Source organism: Helianthus annuus, chromosome 1, assembly GCF_002127325.2.
Source record: "Helianthus annuus cultivar XRQ/B chromosome 1, HanXRQr2.0-SUNRISE, whole genome shotgun sequence".
Classification (NCBI taxonomy): domain Eukaryota; kingdom Viridiplantae; phylum Streptophyta; class Magnoliopsida; order Asterales; family Asteraceae; genus Helianthus; species Helianthus annuus.
In genome coordinates, this window is record NC_035433.2 from 73,135,600 (window position 1) to 73,155,815 (window position 20,216).

The 20,216-nt window shown below is 32.2% G+C and overlaps 1 protein-coding gene and 2 long non-coding RNA genes across 9 annotated transcripts; 2 read left to right on the forward strand and 1 right to left on the reverse strand.

Moving 5' to 3' along the window:
- Positions 1–3,680: 3,680 nt before the first annotated feature.
- LOC110937061 (gamma-interferon-responsive lysosomal thiol protein) lies at positions 3,681–5,439 on the forward strand. Its single transcript, XM_022179471.2, has 5 exons — positions 3,681–4,043; positions 4,708–4,773; positions 4,842–4,982; positions 5,068–5,160; positions 5,269–5,439. The coding sequence occupies exons 1-5, from the start codon at positions 3,768–3,770 to the stop codon at positions 5,431–5,433; spliced, it is 741 nt and encodes a 246-aa protein (XP_022035163.1). The 5' UTR covers positions 3,681–3,767; the 3' UTR covers positions 5,434–5,439.
- Positions 5,440–6,134: 695 nt separating this feature from the next.
- LOC110869095 lies at positions 6,135–10,943 on the forward strand. Of its 7 annotated transcripts, XR_004866213.1 has the most exons (8): positions 6,135–6,269; positions 6,757–6,868; positions 6,975–7,067; positions 7,133–7,347; positions 7,825–7,936; positions 8,966–9,079; positions 9,455–10,384; positions 10,476–10,943. It is a non-coding gene; the product is annotated as an uncharacterized LOC110869095 (long non-coding RNA). The 7 variants fall into 7 exon arrangements; XR_004866196.1 differs by having other exon boundaries at positions 7,133–7,936; XR_002552930.2 differs by having other exon boundaries at positions 6,170–6,868; positions 7,133–7,936; positions 9,455–9,687; positions 10,336–10,384.
- A 2,134-nt stretch (positions 10,944–13,077) lies between these two features.
- LOC110869087 lies at positions 13,078–13,475 on the reverse strand. Its single transcript, XR_002552924.2, has 2 exons — positions 13,353–13,475; positions 13,078–13,283 (listed from the first exon to the last, which is right to left on the reverse strand). It is a non-coding gene; the product is annotated as an uncharacterized LOC110869087 (long non-coding RNA).
- Positions 13,476–20,216: the final 6,741 nt, after the last annotated feature.

Here is a 20,216-nt window from a genome sequence, read left to right on the forward strand (position 1 = left end):
GGGTGTGGCTCTCCCTGTAAGCAAGCGGCCGCTTCCCCTAACCCGGCCAATACATGTCAAGCCACAGCAATAAACGTGTGACAAGAAATAAAAAAGATAGGATAAAGAAAACTTACAGAACTCCAGCAGTGATAAAAGTTCGGGAATCTTACAGTGAGTTATAGACAGTTATTAAGACTGAGAACACCAGGAACATTCACTTAGAGTTATGATGTCTTCAAGAAGCCCAATCCAAACAGTACCAGATCCAATCCAAACAGTACCAGATCCCTTGACTTAGGGTTCCAGTTGGAATCTGCCACCAAGTTAACTTGCCGAAATGTTCTTTCACGGCAACATTAGACTGCTCTACCTTGCAATTAGATCGGTAGCAGCTGAAGGCGATACTCCTTCCCCAAGAACCCGATGAAGAACCCAAGACATAGCAAGTCAGAGATATGTCTTGGTATGAAACCTTGGACCAAATCACAGATATCAACATAATAACATCAAGATTTAGACTAGTAAAAACAAGACTCGCATAAACCACATACATATGGAAATACCAGGAAGACAAATCGAACAACAGAAGATATATAGACTGAAAACACTTAAAACAATCAAATAACAGAAATACAACAAACAAGGGTCAAATCTTGAATAACCATTTTTTTAAAACTAATAGACACACCCTTTCACTTAAGAGAAACAAAAGCCCTCAGAAATTTAGAATGATAGAACATCAAATAAGACCAGCGGAAGCTAATATCAATACAAATAAGAATCTAATCTTGAACAACCATACAAAACACAAAGGCTGATATACAGATTCTGACCTCCATATATCACACGCACAGACTAAAATAGACATCTACTATAGAACCCCGGATCTAGCCCCAAATACATATGCAAACCCTAATTCGCAAGATTTTGTAGAAATAAACGTATCAAGAGCACTAGGCTCTGATACCATGTCAAATGGTATGATTGTTTAACACTCAATACAAAGAAACAAGACGGAAACAATATAAAACACGAGAAGCGACAAAACGGTGACGTAAAATTTTATTATTTAACCAACCCGGAAGAACACCCAACCTCCCAAAGATCTTACAAAATGTAAGATCAGAAATCAACCAATACAAAGTACGAAATCAACTGGTAACAACCGGCTGATTAAACGAAACAATACAACCTGATATGAAGATCCACATAATCTGCGATACAACTGAAACAAACGAAGATTCTTCAGTAGATCTTCATCATATCATCAACAGTCTTGAACATCAACTGGAACGAATGAACAATCACTGAAAACAGACTGATTCACCACTACGAAGAAGATGAGAGTGTGCTTAACAAGAATGAAAGAAGCTGCTTAATTATAAACCAAAGAAAACCCTAAGAACAGTCTCGAAGAAGATGGGAGGTGAATCAATAAACTGACTGTCTCTCTCCTCTTTTATATCCAGCCATACCAAAGTTACACTAAATCCCCTTGAAATATACACTTTGCACCTTGCACTTTCTATCTGCACAAATTTGACCTTGTACCGGCCCAATAACCCAATAACAACTAGAACAATATAACCGAAACAATAAAGCCCAATAACATGCAGTATGAATTAATAGATATTGTTTTAACACGGTTGAACCATTTTTTAGCCTAATCCGGTTTGATTTAAAAACCGGTTTTTAAAACATTGACACCAACTAGCAAAACAAAAAAAGTCGATCATGTACTAAATCAATGTAGACAACCGAAGGGTCACACGAGGAAGATAAGTGAGTGAAAACTGATATGCGATTGTCGGGGTCACGTGTCAAATGAATTTAAGATTTTTTATGGAAAGAAAATTTGCTACAAGAGAAAAATTGATAATGTGAGTCATGTATATCATAGCTATTAAGCTATATGACTGGGTTTTTCTACATGAATATAAAGTTATAAAAAAACAGTTGTTTTAATGATTTAATAAACACATAAATGGTATTTCATGTTTTGTGTTATCACAAGAATTGCTTTCTCTAATCATAAGTTATCTTGATTTAATATTCTCATGTAAGTGAGTTACCTGTTACCCTTTTTTTAGCTTAGTGAACAAATATGACATATTTAAATTTTTATATAAATCATGAAAATGGACTATTTAACTCTTTTGGTAGTTCATTAATCCATCTACGTAATGGCACCAATCTAAATAACTTACAAAATCAACAATGTAAAACCAATTTCATGTAATTAAACAACTTAATCAAATGATATTACTTAGGTAGTTAGGTTCAGAAAATTGTTTACTGGCTGTTTTGGATCTCTCAAAGTTACATAAATTACACAATGAATTCATTTTCCTATCTAATTATCAATGGTTAAAAATTGATAACTTTTATAAAACTAATTAGTAAAAAACGAACCAAAATGATTGAGCACCACTTACCATCAGCGTGTCGCTGACACTACCAGTCACCGTCACCACTTCCACATTTGCCGCAAGCACAACCACCACAATCGCAGTTGTTGGTGCCATCAGGGCCACTACTTACGTGTTTATCACAAATTTAATATTCTCACGTAATTAAGTTAGCCTTTTTGTAGCTTTGTCAACAAATTAGACATTCTAATTTTTATAAAAATCACACAAGTGGGCGATTTACCCCTTTTGATAGTTCATTAACACATTCACCCAAAGTCCAAAAAAGAAGATAAATACATAATGGTAGCAATCTAAATAAGTTGAAGAGTCAAGCAATGTAAAAGCATTTTCATGCAATTAGGTTTAAAAAAATCTGTTGTTTTGGATCTACTAAAGTTACATAATGAATAGATTTCGGTGATATCTAAGTATCAATAGTTTTAAATAAGCCTGATCATTTTATAGAATGTGTAAATTTAAAATGAGTCATAATGACTTAGCATCATATACACTATCAACGTATACTAGCCACCATCACCACCACATCTCTCACAATTTTTTTGGTCAATGTGGGGCTAGCCCCACATTGACAAGAAAAAAAACGTTTATACATATATCTATATTAATTTGGTCAATGTGGGGCTAGCCCACTTGGTAGAGACACGAGGAGAAGTTCTAGTTTCAAACCTGGTCAATGGTGAATAATATAGAATTATTGGTGTAATAGAGTAGGAGCAAACGTTGTTATTAAAAACAATCTATTAATTTATGGTTTTTTAGTAATCTAAGGCGTAAAACTGTAAAAGATAGCTAATACTTGATGTGAAGGACACAAGAATGTTGCCCTTTCTTTTTTATGTAATCGTATCGATTCGAGGTTCGACTCGGTTAGACTTCAAGCCGATCCCGAGCTAGTAAATTTTGTGTTGTATATAAATTTCTGATTTAAAAAAAAAAAAAAAAACATTTTTAGTAGCTTGTAGATGTCATCCGAAATCTCGGAAACAGCCTCCCACACATACAAGCAATGTTTCATGTTGTGATAAAAATAAAAAGTGGGTTTACATTAATTAAACTATCTCATATGCTATTTTTAGTATGAAGTCCATAAGTAGGATATTTTAATTTTATAATAATCACGAAACTAAACGATTTAACCCTTTTGGCACTTCATTAATCTATCCACGCAAAGCAAAGCAAAGCAAAGCAAAGCAAATGCCAAAGACGAGATGAACACATAATGGCAGCAATGTAAATAAACAAGATATGAAGACTAATTTGTACTACAAAATCATTATAAAAAAGCATAATCAAACACTAAAGTTATCAAATATTCATTCACAGTGACAGTGAAGTAGTAAATAACAAAAAAACATGGAGGCCCATCTTCACCGATCAAAAAATGTTATTGTTCTTCTTGTTCTAAGCGTCTCTTTAGCTGCAACTCTAGTGCAGTCATCTGCAACGCCGGTCGCTGGAGAGAAAGTGAAGCTGGCTTTATACTACGAAGCTCTATGTCCCGGCTGTACATATTTTATTCTCAACGATCTATCCAAGATATTCGATAACGGGCTGATTGATATCGTTGATCTCAAGCTAAGTCCCTATGGAAATGCTAAGATTAGTTCCAATGGCACCATTGTCTGTCAGGTTTGTTGTCACCTTTTGTCATATAGCATATATATGGGCCCTACTAATCCTACGCCACCCCAAACTCAAACGGCCGTTTAAAGGTATGTGGGCTATATATGACGCGAGCCCTAACCTTCAAATGGTTGTTTAAAAACGTTGTGGAATTAGTTTGTCAGTGGGTGGCGTGTATATAGCAGGAGGTGCAAACGAGCCGAGCTACTCGCGAGCTACTCGAGCTCGGCTCGAAAAAAAAGCTCGAATGAGCCGAGCTTAAACGAGCTCGAGCTCGAGGCCGAGCCTAAAAACAAACTCGTTTAGTAAATGAGCTCGAGCCCGAGCTTCGCTTATCGAGCTTGAGCCGGCTCACGAGCATAAACGAGCTTTCTGTTTATATATTTTTTATTAATATACTAAACATATATTTATATAATAATAATAATTACCATTTAAATAAATATAAAAAAATAACTAAATTATATGTATAATAATAATTATAGTTAATGTAAATTAATTAATAAATACTAAACGAGTCGAGCTCGAGCTTGAAAAATTACCTTCGAGTCAAGCTCGAGCTTTAGAAATAAAGTTCGAAAGCAGGACCCTATGTTAATCCTTAAACAGCTAACGATCATGATTGAAAGTTTGAAACAAACATACTAAGACGATGGATTTCATGTTGCAGCATGGTGAATGGGAATGCAAGCTAAATACCGTCGGGGCCTGTGCAATCAATACATGGCCTAATGTGGTAAGATTCAACAATGTGAAATGATCATTTTATTCTTTGTTTCTAACACAAAATCTTGATTGATGCAGAATGACCACTTCAAATTTATCCATTGTGTGGAGAGTTTAAGTGATGATGGCAAGTATAGAGAGTGGAAAACTTGTTTTAAGAAATTAAAGTTAGACCCAAAACAAGTTACTGAATGCTTCACCGGTGAGCTTGGTCACAAGGTTAGTTTTCTTGGCCAATGGTTGCGTTTTGAACTTAAGCAGTTACGCGTGATGCATCATATATATTTACACATCTATTATGCAGCTCGAGCTACAATATGCGGATGAAATAGGCGCTCTTAAACCTCCCCATGAGTATGTGCCATGGGTCGTAGTGGACGGGAAACCACTCAAAGAGGTAAGCATAGTGTATTTATTATCTTCAAGAATCTTAAAGTTTGTAATAACATTGTCATTTGTCAAATCTAGATTAGATTAGAGAAATGACATTTGTTTTGAGTTATAGGATTTTGCAAATTTTGTGAGCTATGTGTGTAAAGCTTATAAAGGATCTAAGGTTCCCCAAGCTTGCCGTGGGTTATCTCTCAAGAAAGACAGTGCAAAACCTTTCAATAATGTGTGCTACAAAGAAGACAACAATGCTAAGTCAAAGGTTTTGGAATCTATGTAAAGCTAATGTGGGGCATTATTCCACATTGATGTTATAAAAACATGTAATAAAGATTATGAATCCATATAATATCAATGACAAAAGTATTTTATGCTGTCAAACTAGACATATATAAAATCAGTATAGTTACTTGAGTTGCTGTACAATTTTTCTTTGGTTAATTCTTCTATTAATCCTGGTTTAAAGGCTTTCTTATGTGGAATTTGTTATACATAATTAGTTGATGTTTATTGTTCCGTTTCTATTTCTTGATAATCACTAGCAACAACACATGTTATAACCAACAATGACCTTAAAAAAGAAAACTAAAATAACAACCACAACATACACAAACATAGAGGTGTAAAAGAAACGGTTTGTGCCTGACCTAACCTGGGGGTTTGGGAAGAGTCTAGTATTTCAACCTAAAATCGATTCATAAACCGAACCGGTTTGGGCCAGATCTGTTGAGAATAGGATTGGGAATATGTTTGAGCCCGAACCAGTTTTGAACTCGACCCAAAATGATTCGGATAGATTCAGATTTCCAAGTCTAAAATCAATTCATAAACCGAACAGGTTTGAGCCTATGATGAGAAAATACTGAGTTGGTTTACGAATTATATATATATATGGAACCATTAAGTCTAACCACCTTCCAAATCAATATCCACCATTGGATCATGCTGAGATTAAATCTCAACCTTTTAAACTCATTAAAATAACTACTGTAGTAGCAGTTTAGAACAGTTACCTTAGTGGATGGTTTTATCCTGGTTTTTCTTGCCCATTATCTCCACAACTCTCCACGACTAAGCTCCTACCAACTTGGATAGTGGTGTCAATTCAGTTGATGGGTATTCTACTGTTCTTATATAATCTTTGAAAAAAAAAAAGAATTGAAGAACCATTTCAAGCAGTGAACAGATTCTCCATCAAGAGTCATCCCATGGTTGTTCAATCCCCAATTTGCAAATACAAGCATCCACATCAAAACATTCATCTTTTTAATTACCCTTCGTAAACTCTTCACCTCCTTAATCGTTCATTCTTCCAATTGTGAAAGCATAGAATCATCCATTTCCAAATTGGAAAAACTAGGGTTCATGCGTAATTCTACAACGATCACTATTTCTTTTCATCTGTGTGATTCTTAACGTTTGTAAATGAGATAACCAGATGATCAATGGCCAATTCCTTTTAAGTTATCATAGCCCCAAATCTTGCTTCTGTTGCAATTGAGTTTTATACCATATGGATTGAATTGTTGATTGATGATCTAATAACTGTAAATGAAATTAGTGATTTTTAGTTTCGTTGGGGTTGTTTTTGTGGCATGTGCAGGTTTGACCAGAGAAATTTGAAACCGTCTGGAGCAGAAGAAACCAAAATGGCTCTTTCCAAAGCCAAGGCAAGGCATGGAAATCGTTTCCTCAAACCCCCTTGTCCTCTTTAGGTTTCCCCTCATTCCATTCCGGTTACGATTCAATTTTTTAGATTTTGTTTCTGTTGTTTTATTTATCCACTTTCTAGCCATCTTATTTTCACCCATGTATCAACAGGGTAAGTACAGAACAAGATGAGGTAGAGATCGAGGAGCAAGGACTTTGATGTTGTAGTTGATGACCCAATCCAGATGAAGGCCTTCACACAACGTAAGTGACCAGTTTAATGTTCAACAAGGTTAACCTGTTATTAACATGCTCATATGCATATATAGGTGCAAATGAAAAGTTTCCGCATCTGCAAAAGGTTACTTCAATACCCTGTTTCGATTTTAATGTCGTTGACCCATTCGAAGAAATGCCGCAAACAGATTGTTGATTCGGGTGGTTTGGTGTATTTGCAAAAGCTTGTGGAAATGGAGATTAATGGTGCGAAGAAGTTGCAGGAGACCATTAGTCATGGGAAGCTATGGGGTGTTTTCGCAAGGCGGTAACGATTATTGATTAATAATCCTTTTCAAAATGTGTATTTAATTGTGGTTTGTTTGTTCATAATTAATTTGTTGCTGGTAATCTTTAGTTAAGAAGTCAATTCATTCTTATTAGTTTAGAGTCTACTAAGATATCAATGTCTTTAGAAAATTCTAAAAATTTCTAAACCTGTGTTTGGTGACCTACCTTGGATTAAAGTTGTAATATTTTCAACCAAAACTTCAATAATCTAATAAATATAGTAATGAAATTGACTTTCTTTTTATTCCTTTATCTTCTTTACTTACTAACTAAACTTCTATTCTTTTATACTATAATAATAGATTTTTTTTTACTAAAAGCTATTTAGGAGGTATTATGCATTTAAATACCCTTTGGGGGAGTTTTGACCCGTTTTATCCATTTGAGATGTTTCCTTCAAAGCTACTACTTTATTTTTATTTGGATATGGTAACTGACGACATTCTTTGTAAAGGGACTGTGAGATTTAATCTTGATCCTTTCAACGAGCATAATGATCCTGATCTTTGGAGAGGGCACATCTAAAGGATGTCATCAGGAGGAACCCTTTGGGTTTAGATGCCGAGGTACATGTTCATTTCCGGTTTCTAACGTTTATTTTAAGCAAACTGTGTTATGGAGTATTAAAGAAAATTAGGTTATTTTCTTTTCATCTGTGTGATATAAGTTTCAATTGCTTGAATTAATAGCGCCATTATTCGGTTACATTTTTATGCTCAACTTGCATCAAGAAAAACTAGAAATTTAATGAACCGCTTTCTGTAATTGCATAGACATTCATGTATGCAGGAAATATATATTTAAAGTCACTTATGTGCCAGCAGGCTCATCAACTCTCTCCTGGCATTATTGGTTTTTAATTGTTTTTGTGAATGTCAGCTCAATGCCTTAATTTATGATAATACACATTATCTTCTCTGCTGTGGGAATTGTTGATCATAATTGATAAATTCGGAAATAGATATATAAATATATATTTTCAAGAAAGTTAATATAAAGAAGGAGAAAGCTAACATGAACATTATGATATACAAAGTTGGTTACTTTAATGAAAGTAGTATGACGCTTCCCTTTATAGTTAACCTATTTTGCTTATATATATTGTGTTAAGTTATTCTTTTCTTGAACTCTAATCAAGACATGAAGTTTTAAACAATATGAATATATACCAATAAAGGTTGGTAAGGATGTAGGCCATGTGCAGATATGGTGAGTACCAAGACAAAATACAATATATTGGATTATGAATAATTGACCCAATTATGTTGATCAAAGTGTCTATTTACAGATATGTATGGTATCCTCATTAGCACCTATGGTTGTCCTGTGCTTTTGTTCTTTGCATGTCCAGCCATCTTCTTTCTTTGTGGCATACTCCAAACAAATATGGACCTACATGGTTTGGATTGTACTTGCATGCATTAATGAGTTGTAGAGTAAAAATCGTACGAGATCGTATCCTTTTGTTCTGAAACTGTGTATAATGCATTTGAGGCGATCAAACAGTACATAAACTATAAATGCATTCGAAGGACAAACTCAACTATAGCAAAGATAACAATAATGTGTCACTCTGACTATATTTTTTTTTTCAGAAATTACCGTTGATCATAAATCAGTAACTTGCTGATTTTTCTATGGAAAGAGAAGAATCATTAACGGAGATGATGTCTGCAGAAACTGGGACCTATCGCTGGATGGCTCCTAAGGTAATTAGTAAATCGGGTTAACTTGTCAAGGTAACTTTAAGTTGAAACGGGCTGGGTTGGTTGAACCATAAGGCATAAGCACTTATTCGTCTTTGATATAGAATTATATTAATGGATTATGTACTATGATTATGGAAGCTATATCGTATAAATGTAGCCATCTGAAAAAGCGTGTAAGAACTTAAATTCATTTTGGTCAATAGATTTTTAACATGTTCAACTTATTTGATATCAACTATTTTTTTGCTACTTTCTTTTATTTTCTTCATTTATCCTATTAGAGACTAAATATAACCCAAATCAAATGTATTTTTAGGTAAATCTTTTCCAATTGATTCTGCATCATAAACTAAAAATGTAATGGTGTTTATGTAGCTTTACCCAGGCAGGCATGGGGAAAAAAACATTATCACAAAGTAGTTGCCTACAGTATTGTAATTATATTGTGGGAGCTCATACACAAGTTACCATTTCAAGGCATGTCAAATCTACAGGCTGCCAATGCAAGTGCTTCTAAGATATTTATCCTCTCGCAAAATGGGTGGGCTGGATATGTTTGCTAATGGGTCAAAACAGCTCGGTTTAGATTTTCTCGACTCAACACTTGAGTTGAGTATACTTGAAGCGACTTTTAATCATTTTGACATGTTTCTTATTTAGTTATTTTTTTTTATTTTACTGCTTGACCCGTTTGGCATATAATATAGTCCATGTAACTGATTTTAACGTAACTTGACTAAAAGTGCCCTCTCTATCTTTAATTTAGTCCTGTCCACGTAACTGTCAACCGGGTTGTTAAACTACCAAAATGGAATAGTGAACCAAACCTATCGACTCACTTTCGTTGGGTGGTTCACTTAGTTTTGGAGGTTTTATAGTAAAAAAATACCCTTTGGGCTACTTCTTTACATTTGACTCTTAGAAGCTATTTGACCCAATAAAGGTTAGACATAACCAAATCATGCATATAATGTAGAGGTGGAAAATGGCTGGGTCAAGGGTAATGGGTCAAATGGATTAGTGTTAAACCGGTATTTTGTCTAAAAGTTTTAAATACTGTTAAAACAGCTTAAATTTTGTTACAGATAACTAGTATGTCCAATATGATTTGAAAATTATATTATGTAGTAATAATTGTAATAGTTTATTAAAATAGTAGAGGCTTTATACCTGTTTAACCCTTTCAACTTATTTGACCCGTTTGACCTTTAGTACTATGTTATATCAAATTATAGCAGTTTCTCGACTAATTACAGATCATGTTGGTATCACAATGGCAGATCTTGGTCAACTCTGCCATGGCAGGTAATTTTCACTGTGTTCCTTTTTGTAAACATTTCGTTAAAAATGATATTTTTTTCTTTTAATGTTACTTGGGTGTTTTACTTTACATTAGCCTGCATCAAGATGGGAAGAATAGAACTAGCAAGATCTTTTGCTGAAAATAGACTGTATGCCGATCACTGGCTTGAATATTACGCCACCAGAAGCTGTAAACTTATAGGGAAGCAATCGAGACTGTACCGAACTTGAAAAATTGTTGGATATTTGACATCTAAGATGCTTCTAGATAACCCTGAAAAAGCTTCTCTTTTGTATTGGGAAGAAGACTATGATCTTCTTTTGAAATATGTGTTTGTGCTAATAGCAAAACTGGGACGAAGTTGTGTTCTCGTGGGTCTGGTAAATCACATATTCTTTTGTGACATAGTTTGTAGATAGAAGAACCTCTTGTGTATAAGTAATTCCATCAAAATATGGAGGAAGTTATCTATATACCAGTATTAGAAAAAAAACATTTTTTTGTTCTTTGTGGGAGGGGGTATATGAGATCTTTTATACTATGTTTGATTCATTATTTTTATGTAGTAGCTTTGAGTGATCAATTTTTGAAATATCATTCTTATAAATGCTTGAGAGATCGATTACCGATTATAAGCGAAATCTTGAACTTGCTTTGTTATTATAATAATGTTGTCCTGTAATCGTAATATAAAGAATTTATCATACAAATGGTTCATGTAGCCAAACTATGATTTTGGTCCAACTTCAAAAAGGTTACGTCAGAACACATTATCATTTTACTAAAGCTTTTAACCTTTTAAATTAACAAGACATTTAGAAAAAAAAAATCAATGAATGTGACGTAAACAATGATATCTAAAAAATGTGTATGGCTATGAACAATTTATTTGTTTTACGGGTGTGTTATTTGTCACCAAATGCAAGAACGACAAGAATATCTTCATCGGAGTGCATGCTAAAATTTCATCAAAAGTTAGATGGTTGTAACTTTTTCAAATAGGAGATGGAAAAGGAGAAACAAACCGAAACACCATCAATATACATTATCTTTGTTTGTTACGTTGTTAGCGTAACCCGTCCACCGGACGGGTATTAAACTAGTTGGACTGGTTTGGGCCTAAACTGGTTTTGTACGTCTCCAAAAATAGCAACCACAACATACACAAACATAACGAGTTGGGTATAAAGTACAACTCGACTTATTTTGCTTATCACCACTCACAGTTATTTTAATTTTTATTAGGGCTTATGATTGATTACAAGTTTTTTATATACAACATATAAATTATGCACTTATCATATTTATTTCAGTTGTGATGGGTTGGCGCCCAAGAACCGCAACGCTTAGTGCACCAGTAATCAACATTCAGCAGTAGTTATTACCAAATCACGTATTTATATCATACTCAAATTAATCCTTGGGATTAAACTTCTAGGGATCATTCAAATTCATATCAATAATGTGAAAAGTGTGTAATTAAAATTCCATGAGATGTCAGATGCCAACAAAGCAAAAAGCGCATCCGAGCGTACTACCCTTGCCCCAACCAATCAAATCCCACCATGGCAAAATTCTTAGAAACTACTCTTAACTCACAAACACAACACTGACGACGTCCTAACCTTGCCTTAACAATGTACCCTTGAATCATAGGCTCCAGTCTAACACCACCTAAAACCCCTTCTCTCTTACCCTTGGACGGGTTCTCCTCCCGGCACAATCAACCCGCCTAGCTTGGTTTTAAAAAGCGCGCTTAAGCGAGAGGCGCAACAAGGAGTGTGCCCTGAAGATTTTCGCTCAGAGCAAAAGTAATTACAAAAACAGCCAAAAAGATGTGGTTTTGGGATTTTTCTGGGCTTTTTTTGGCCCGAAGCATGCGGTCTCTTGTACACTAGACGGCTTTAGGCATCTAACTGTTGTACCTTATGTTTTTTGGCTTGTACATGCAGCTAAAATCATAGAAAACCCATATTTATACCTATTTATTGAACAAGAAAAGCTAAAACCCTATGGAATATATAAAATTATATATCTAATCAGCTTGCGCCTAGGGTACAAAAAGCTCTCCGCTTTTGCACTTGGCGCCTCAGTTTTAGACCTCAGCGCTTTTGTGTGCGCCTCTCGCTTTTTAAAACCAAGCCGCCTAGCCTACCCTCGTAAGTGGTAGCGGTGTTGTGGCACAAAACACTACCCAAAAAGGGTACCCTTGAAAGTGCCCCGTCCCCCTCCTAAGGGTGGCTTACACATTTCACACATACACTCTTGTTGCACAAACTAAAACTAAACGATTTATCGGGTGTTATGTGTACTCTTTGTGTGCAATAACAGTTGGGACATAATTTCTGTTGTAAACAAACAAAGGGTATTTTTTTTAATTCGTGTTGTAAAAAATAGAAATACTCCTTGTGCTCAGATAAACTGATTATATGTACACATCTACTTGAACTAACATCTATGATAAAATTTGAATTTACTTACACCATCCGTTTCCAAAAAAAATTTTCATTTCAATCCCTATTATAATAAATATTACACGAAATAATTTAAAACAAAAACCAGCATTGTTCAATGTTATCATTCAACAAATCAACATCCAAAACCTAAAACTTAATCAGAAGACACCACATCATAAACAAATTTACCACACAGAAAACTTAACCAATTTCACTGAACAGTAAAGATTCAGCAACAATTAAAACCCACAAGAAAAAAGTAAATTAAAATTGTAAATTAAAGGATCATAATTCATAATATCCGAAAACAAAATGACAGACAATTGTTCCAACAAAACCTGATAACTCAAAAACCTGCCAAAACGGCAACATAAGACAGTTACTTAGATCTCTGTCTCATCTTTCGGCGCTTCCTCTTCAATCTCCTCATTCTCTTCTTCTTCCACTGTACAACAACGTTAATCGAATTTTAGATCAGAAGATTAAATAACAGATTGATTGATAGGCAGATTACCTTAGCTCTCATGTTGACGACAGAAGTTTTCGATGTACCAGAAGGCAGAAGCTGTAGGCGCCGTTTAGTTGTGGAGGTTTGGTAACTTCGATGGATATGGCGATGAACAGATTTTATAGTGAAACCCTAATTTTTATGCTCATATGGGCTGAAAATGGGCTCGGTCCAGAATAGCCAGGCCCAAAATTTCTAAATCACCAACAGAGGTGTAAACCCGGTTTGGGCCCAAACCGGTTTGATTGATAAACCAGGCCAGTTTTTGGTTCAATACCACTTTTTTTCGGTGGAGCTCGAACCAATTTGGTCCAAACCAGTTCGGTTTAAGAACCAATTTTACAACGGAATACCTTGACTCACTCAAATGGATTTGGATCAGGTTTGAAACTCGGTTGACCTAAAAGAAATTGGTTTGATTGGGTTCAGAACTTGTTCTGCCCAAACGGGTTCGGGTTGAAACTGATTCGACACATAGAAAACACAAACTTGTTTGTGGCTTAGCCCAAACATGTTTGTGTCTGATAGTAGGGAGCTAAGTTAGGAACCGGTTCTTTGGTTCAATACCAGATTTTTTGTCTAATCATCAAGAGATATTGACGTACCTTTTAGTTCTATTTCTTTTACGAATGTTGATAATGTAAATATAACTATTTACTAGACAAAAATGTTCTATATAAAACTAAAGATACTTATCTATTCAAAGTAAATTAAATTTATTTCCTAAAAACATATTCAATGTTTATTATATGAATTGTGATATAATAATAGTAGTACTAGTAGTTAAGAAAACAAAATACGAAAGAAAGCTCTTAAAATATTAGAACATTTGATGTGAAAATTTTAAAAGATTACATATTTGTAGAACGTCATTGTTTGATTTAGTTTTTATTTTTTGGTGTTCTTATTATAATTCAATCTCTTGACTGCTCATTTGATTCCATCTTTAATTAGAGACAAGGGTTTAGTTATCTTTAAATAGGTTTAATATTACGTGTTTGTATATCTAAAGTTTTCATTTTGTTGTAATTTTATTTTACTTGTTTCTAAATTTTATTGTACTTTTTTATTAAAAAACGCAACTGCTTTTTCTATTTTATAAGTCTAGCTTACTTAATTTTTCAAACTAACTAGCTCATAATATAATAAAATTTATATTTTAAAGTTTATGTATTTTTTGTATTTAAAGTATGTATTTTAAATTAATATGAATAAAATGGATGAGATATGACCCACCAAAGAAAAGTTCGATGGAGGCCTGGACCTACTCACTTGAGACGAACCCGACGAGCGCCACAATAAAATGGAGGTCCTTGTTAAAAGCACCATATTGTGGATGCTATAAGCATTACAATTGAAGTCCTAGTTCCAATGTTTTCAAAACCGGTTTTTTATTCGTATTGGGTTAGACTTTGAAATGGTTTAACCGGTTGAACTAGCCAGTTTAACCAGGTTACTAGTTAACCCTATACTTCCACAAAATACAAATTCATCTAAAAAATAACCCAACCTCAATCAAGATTTATGCAACTGAACACGATTTTATCTAAAAACAATTATTTCCTTGTAAAATATGACGCATTTTAAGAGCATTTTTATTACTTATAAACAATATTACACTGGATGATGTTTGGGTAAAAGTTTCAATAGCGATGAAATATTGGAAAGAAAGACACTAGGTTAATTACCATAAATATGAAAGATCGGTATTACCTTAATATCGTATTTATTATAATTAAAAAATCAAATTTTAAGATAATGCAAACCGGTTCAATGGTTTGAACCGGTATAACCGGATTTACCGCCGGTACATAAGACATACCGTATTTGGGTTTTACCGGCCTTTATCATACCGGGCCCGTGTCTGGCATCCGATTTAACCGGTATAACCGGCCGGTTCATACCGATATTTAAAACATTGCCTAGTTCTTTTCTAGGAAGATCTACCATGCACGCCAAACATTATAGTTATTGCTAGTCAGATCACTGTATGAGAAGACACTTGCAATAACACATAGCGTAATCAGTTACTTGTTTATTATGAATAGAATCCTAAAAGAGGTTGGTCACGATTTAATTGAGTATTTAGCGAATTTATTAGTATTTGTAAATATAAGGTAAATTAGTTTAAACTAAAACAAAAGTGTTTCATGGGTTCATGCCAACTTAATGAATAAATGAACTATATTAGATTTATTAACTTTAACTCATTATCATGTTATTTTTAGTAAGAAATTCATCTAGCAACACATGGTGGTGATGCCACTACTCCATGAAGCTTTCTTGTTGGCATGGAATACTTGTTATAATGTTAGCTTCATTCACTCTCATTTTAAAGCCATGGAAAAGCACCGAATCTTGTATGGATCTCTTCTTATCCACAATCTATGGTGTTATGGCATGCCATGAAATTCAACGTCTTCCACATTCCACACTTTAAAAAACAAATTATTTTATTCTTTATCAAGTTTTGGATCAAATTTACCATTAAAAGAATATACCCGTATTCTAAACTTTAGCATATATGCATGAATTATGTTTTTCAGGTGTATTTATTGTTCTTTTTAATTTTGAAAAATATTTATATCAGTTATATATAAAGTAAACTAGGTTATAACCCCGTGTATTACACGGGTTGAGTAAATAAATTTATATACTAAATAATAAAACATTATATCTTTAAAAACTTCCTTTATGGCACGGGTTGAACACATATAATTTTTTATATTAAATAATAAAAAGTTATATATACATATAAAACCATGTTGTACGAGTTGAATTAATGTAATTTTATATACCAAATAAAAAAAAATATATCTTTAAAACCACATGTATTACACGGGTTGAATAAATGTAATATTGTTTGCCAAATAATAAAATAATACATCTTTAAAAAACCTCATTTATTACACGAGTTAAATAAATGTAATTTTATATACCAAATGATAAAAAGTTAGTAAATGTAATTTTGTATAGTGAAATTAAAAATATTTAATATATTAATACAAAGTTTGGTTTTCGTGATAAATAATTTGTTTTGTTTAAAATGTTTTAAATTAACAATTTCAGATAATATTTTATTAGAAAAATAGAAGAATGGTATTCGAATTTTAAAGCAGGATAAAATTTAATATTAGCTCATTATTCATTTATTTATTTAATTAATATAAGATAAGTTTGGAAGTGAGGCGAGAAAATCAAAAAATAAATACCTACAATGAACGACATGTGTCACCCATTAATGTTTTATTATATAGTATAGTATATTATATAGTATAGTATAGATAAAAATTTAGATTGATATAAATAGATTATTTTGTTGTAGCAAAATTTTTTAACAAAGTCTCAATAAATTTAACACATTATTTAAAACTCCGTAAATGTATAAATGATAAATAATATTAGTTAGAGTAAATTACGATTTTGGCCATTGTGGTTATATCACTTTTACCCTTTTAGCCCAAAAAAAGAATTTTTTAACATCTGAACCCCCAACGTTTTTTTTTTCTAACCCTTTTAGCCCCTAACACTAACCCCATCCATTAAATGTTAGGGGACAAAAGGGTTAGAAAAAAGACGTAAGGGGCCAAAAAGATTAGAAAAAAAGACGTTAGGGCTCAGATGTTAAAAATTCTTTTTGAGCTAAAAAAGTAAAAGTAATATAACCACAGGGGCAATTTACTCTATTAGTTAAATAAATAATATTATAAATGAGAAGGAGATTAAACTAAATAATAATTATCCATAAGAAATTAAACTAAATAATATTTAATAGGAGGATTATCTATAATTAATTAGAAAAGATTAAACTAAAATAATACTTATCTATAAAACATGGCCTAATATGATAACAAGTGTCCCCAAAATGGTTTCTTTTATTATATAGTATAGATATAGATATAAGCACATAGTTATCTTTTTAATTTTGAAAAATATTTATATCGGTTATATATAAAGTAAATATAAGTACATAGTTATATATTTATTAAGCAAACCAATTTTACTTAACTAATTTGGCCCTCTCAAAAACAATTTGGTCCACATAAAATTCTATGTTATGTTATCACTTCCCCGTCAATCGTCAGCCGATATGTCTGAACAAACATTTAACATGCCACAACACCAAAAACTAGATTAGGTTATGAATATAAACCTAGTCACGTATATTATCTGATATTTGATATACAAACAAGGAATGAGATCAAATACAAACACTTAAGTTTGTAAGAACCATAAGAACCAATACATAATTGACAAGTGTCCATCAATAAAAAATTAGTTTAGGGGTAATTTAGACTTTTTGACCATATTTATTTATAACTAATTAAAAATAATTACAAAAAATATAATCAGCACAACACTATATAATTAGCACAACATCATTAATCGTTCTTCATTATCAGCACATCGTCCTCGAATCGTTCTCCATTATCAACATAAACGACATTAGCACAACATCTTCAATCGTTCTCCATTATCAGCACACCAGATGTGCTGATTATATCTACTTTTGGTGTTTGTTTGTATTATTTTGTAATTAACACATAATCAGCACCTTATTAGCACAAATATAAAACACCTTTTGTTAACTTTTTTTAAAAAACACTTTTATAAATACAAAAAGGTATAGCAATATGGTACTCATATTAAAGATAAAAAAATACTTGATTTTATGGTATATATTTTTAAAAAAAATAATGAAGTATATAAAAGTTATTTTAGTTTAAAAAACCTTGGTGGAATTTGTATTTAATAGAAAATGGTCAAATGACTAGCAATTTTACAAAATTACCCCTAATTTGTTAGTAGTAATTTTTAATTATAAGAGTTTTATTTATAATCAATATCAACCCTTGATTTAAATTAACAATGGTTCAGATCTGTTCTTACGGTTCTTATAATTAGCACTGTTTGTACAGGATCTCAACCCATACAAACAAAACCCATCAAACATACTTTAGAGAAAATCATAAAATTTAACATTATTAGTACAATTTATATGTTAATAGGTGACGCCAAATCTATACTATATAATAAAAGAAACCATTTTTGGGACACTTGTCATCATATTAGGCCATATTTTATAGATAAGTATTATTTTAGTTTAATATTTTCTAATTAATTATAGATAACTCTCCTACTAAATATCATTTAGTTTAATTTTTTATGGATAATTATTATTTAGTTTAATCTTCTTCTCATTTATTTATTTTATTCTTATAAAGAACTAACCTAACTATGCATACATGTGTTGTAATGTAAGCTTAGGGAGTTTTTCAAAAAAAAAATAAAAATTTTCCTTTTCAACCTTAAAGTTTTAAAGTCTAACAATTTAAGTTTTAAGTTTAATCTTTGTTTCCTTTTTAACCCTAAACTTTTAATCTTTGATAATTTAAGTTTAAAGTTTTAATCTTTGGTAATTTAACCCTTTTGATTAATTTGATTTTTCCTTTCTAATTCAAAAGTTTCTATCTTATATGATTTAACTCCTTTGATTAATTTGATTTTTCACTACTAATTCAAAAGTTTCCATCTTTTGCAATTTAACCACTTTGATTTTTTTTACTTATGTGTGGTAATTTTGGCTTTGGGGGTTTTTCAAAAAAAAAAAATGGTTATGCATATGGTTGTTAAAACGTTGGCTTTTGGGGGTTTTTAAAAAAAATGTTTTTTTACTTTTCACCCAAAAGTATTTCATAAATTACTTTTAACCCAAAACTATTTGTTTTTTTTTTACTTTTACCACAAAACTTTTTATCTTTTGCAATATATCCTCACAACTTTTTTTTTTACTTTCAGCTTTGGTCCTTTATAGCTTTTGTTTTCCGCAAATTTTTCGCTTTATGCTTCGTTCTAAATTTTGTGACTTAACACATCGCAACGTGCGTCTTTGGTTTAACGTTTTTACGTTTCTTCTATTTTCCCCCGTTTGACAGGTTCAACATGACGTGCGCGTCATAAATCGACTTAGTTATAACTAAAGAATCCCCGCCGCATTGCGGCGGGTCGTAATTCTAGTTTAACTAATAGAGTAAATTACGATTTTGGCCCCTGTGGTTATAGCACTTTTACTCTTTTAGGCCAAAAAGAATTTTTAACATATGAGCCCCAACGTCTTTTTTTAATCTTTTTGGCCCCTAACGTCTTTTTTCTAACCCTTTTAGTCCCTAACATTTATTGGATGGGGTTAGTGTTAGGGGCTAAAAGGGTTAGAAAAAAAACGTTGGGGACTCACATGTTAAGAAATTATGGATAAAGTTCCATAAATTATCTTATTATTTATTTATATTAATTACTAGGTTAGAAATTTTATCTTAATAATTAAAACAAATATCGAGTATTTTCATAATGAGGGTGGAGGGAACGATTTTCTTCTTATATTAATTACTAGATTAGAAATTATATCTTAATAACCGAAACAAATATCGAGCATTTTCATAACGAGGGGGGAGGGAACGATTTTCTTGCTTAACAAATAATTTATTTATTTAATATATTTAAAATACAAGAAAAATAATAACTACATTTATCATACTAATAAATTTATCCAAAAACAACCATCTTTTTAAGATGCAACTCAAGTCGATGTGTTTAAATTTTAAAGTTATATAACTTAATAATTACCGATAATTTATACTTATCTAATTAATTATAATATTATTTTGTAATATAAGTTTATCTAATGGCTAATTGCTATATGTATTGTCTAAACATTTTAACAATATTTTTAGAACTAATAAATTAAGAACACTGTTATTTAAATAAAACTTGGGTTCATGTCGTGAGAAAGTCGATGATACAGTTTGTCTTCTAATCGATGGTTCAAATGTTTTTATATTTATAAACTTGACAAACATCGAAAGTTTTGAT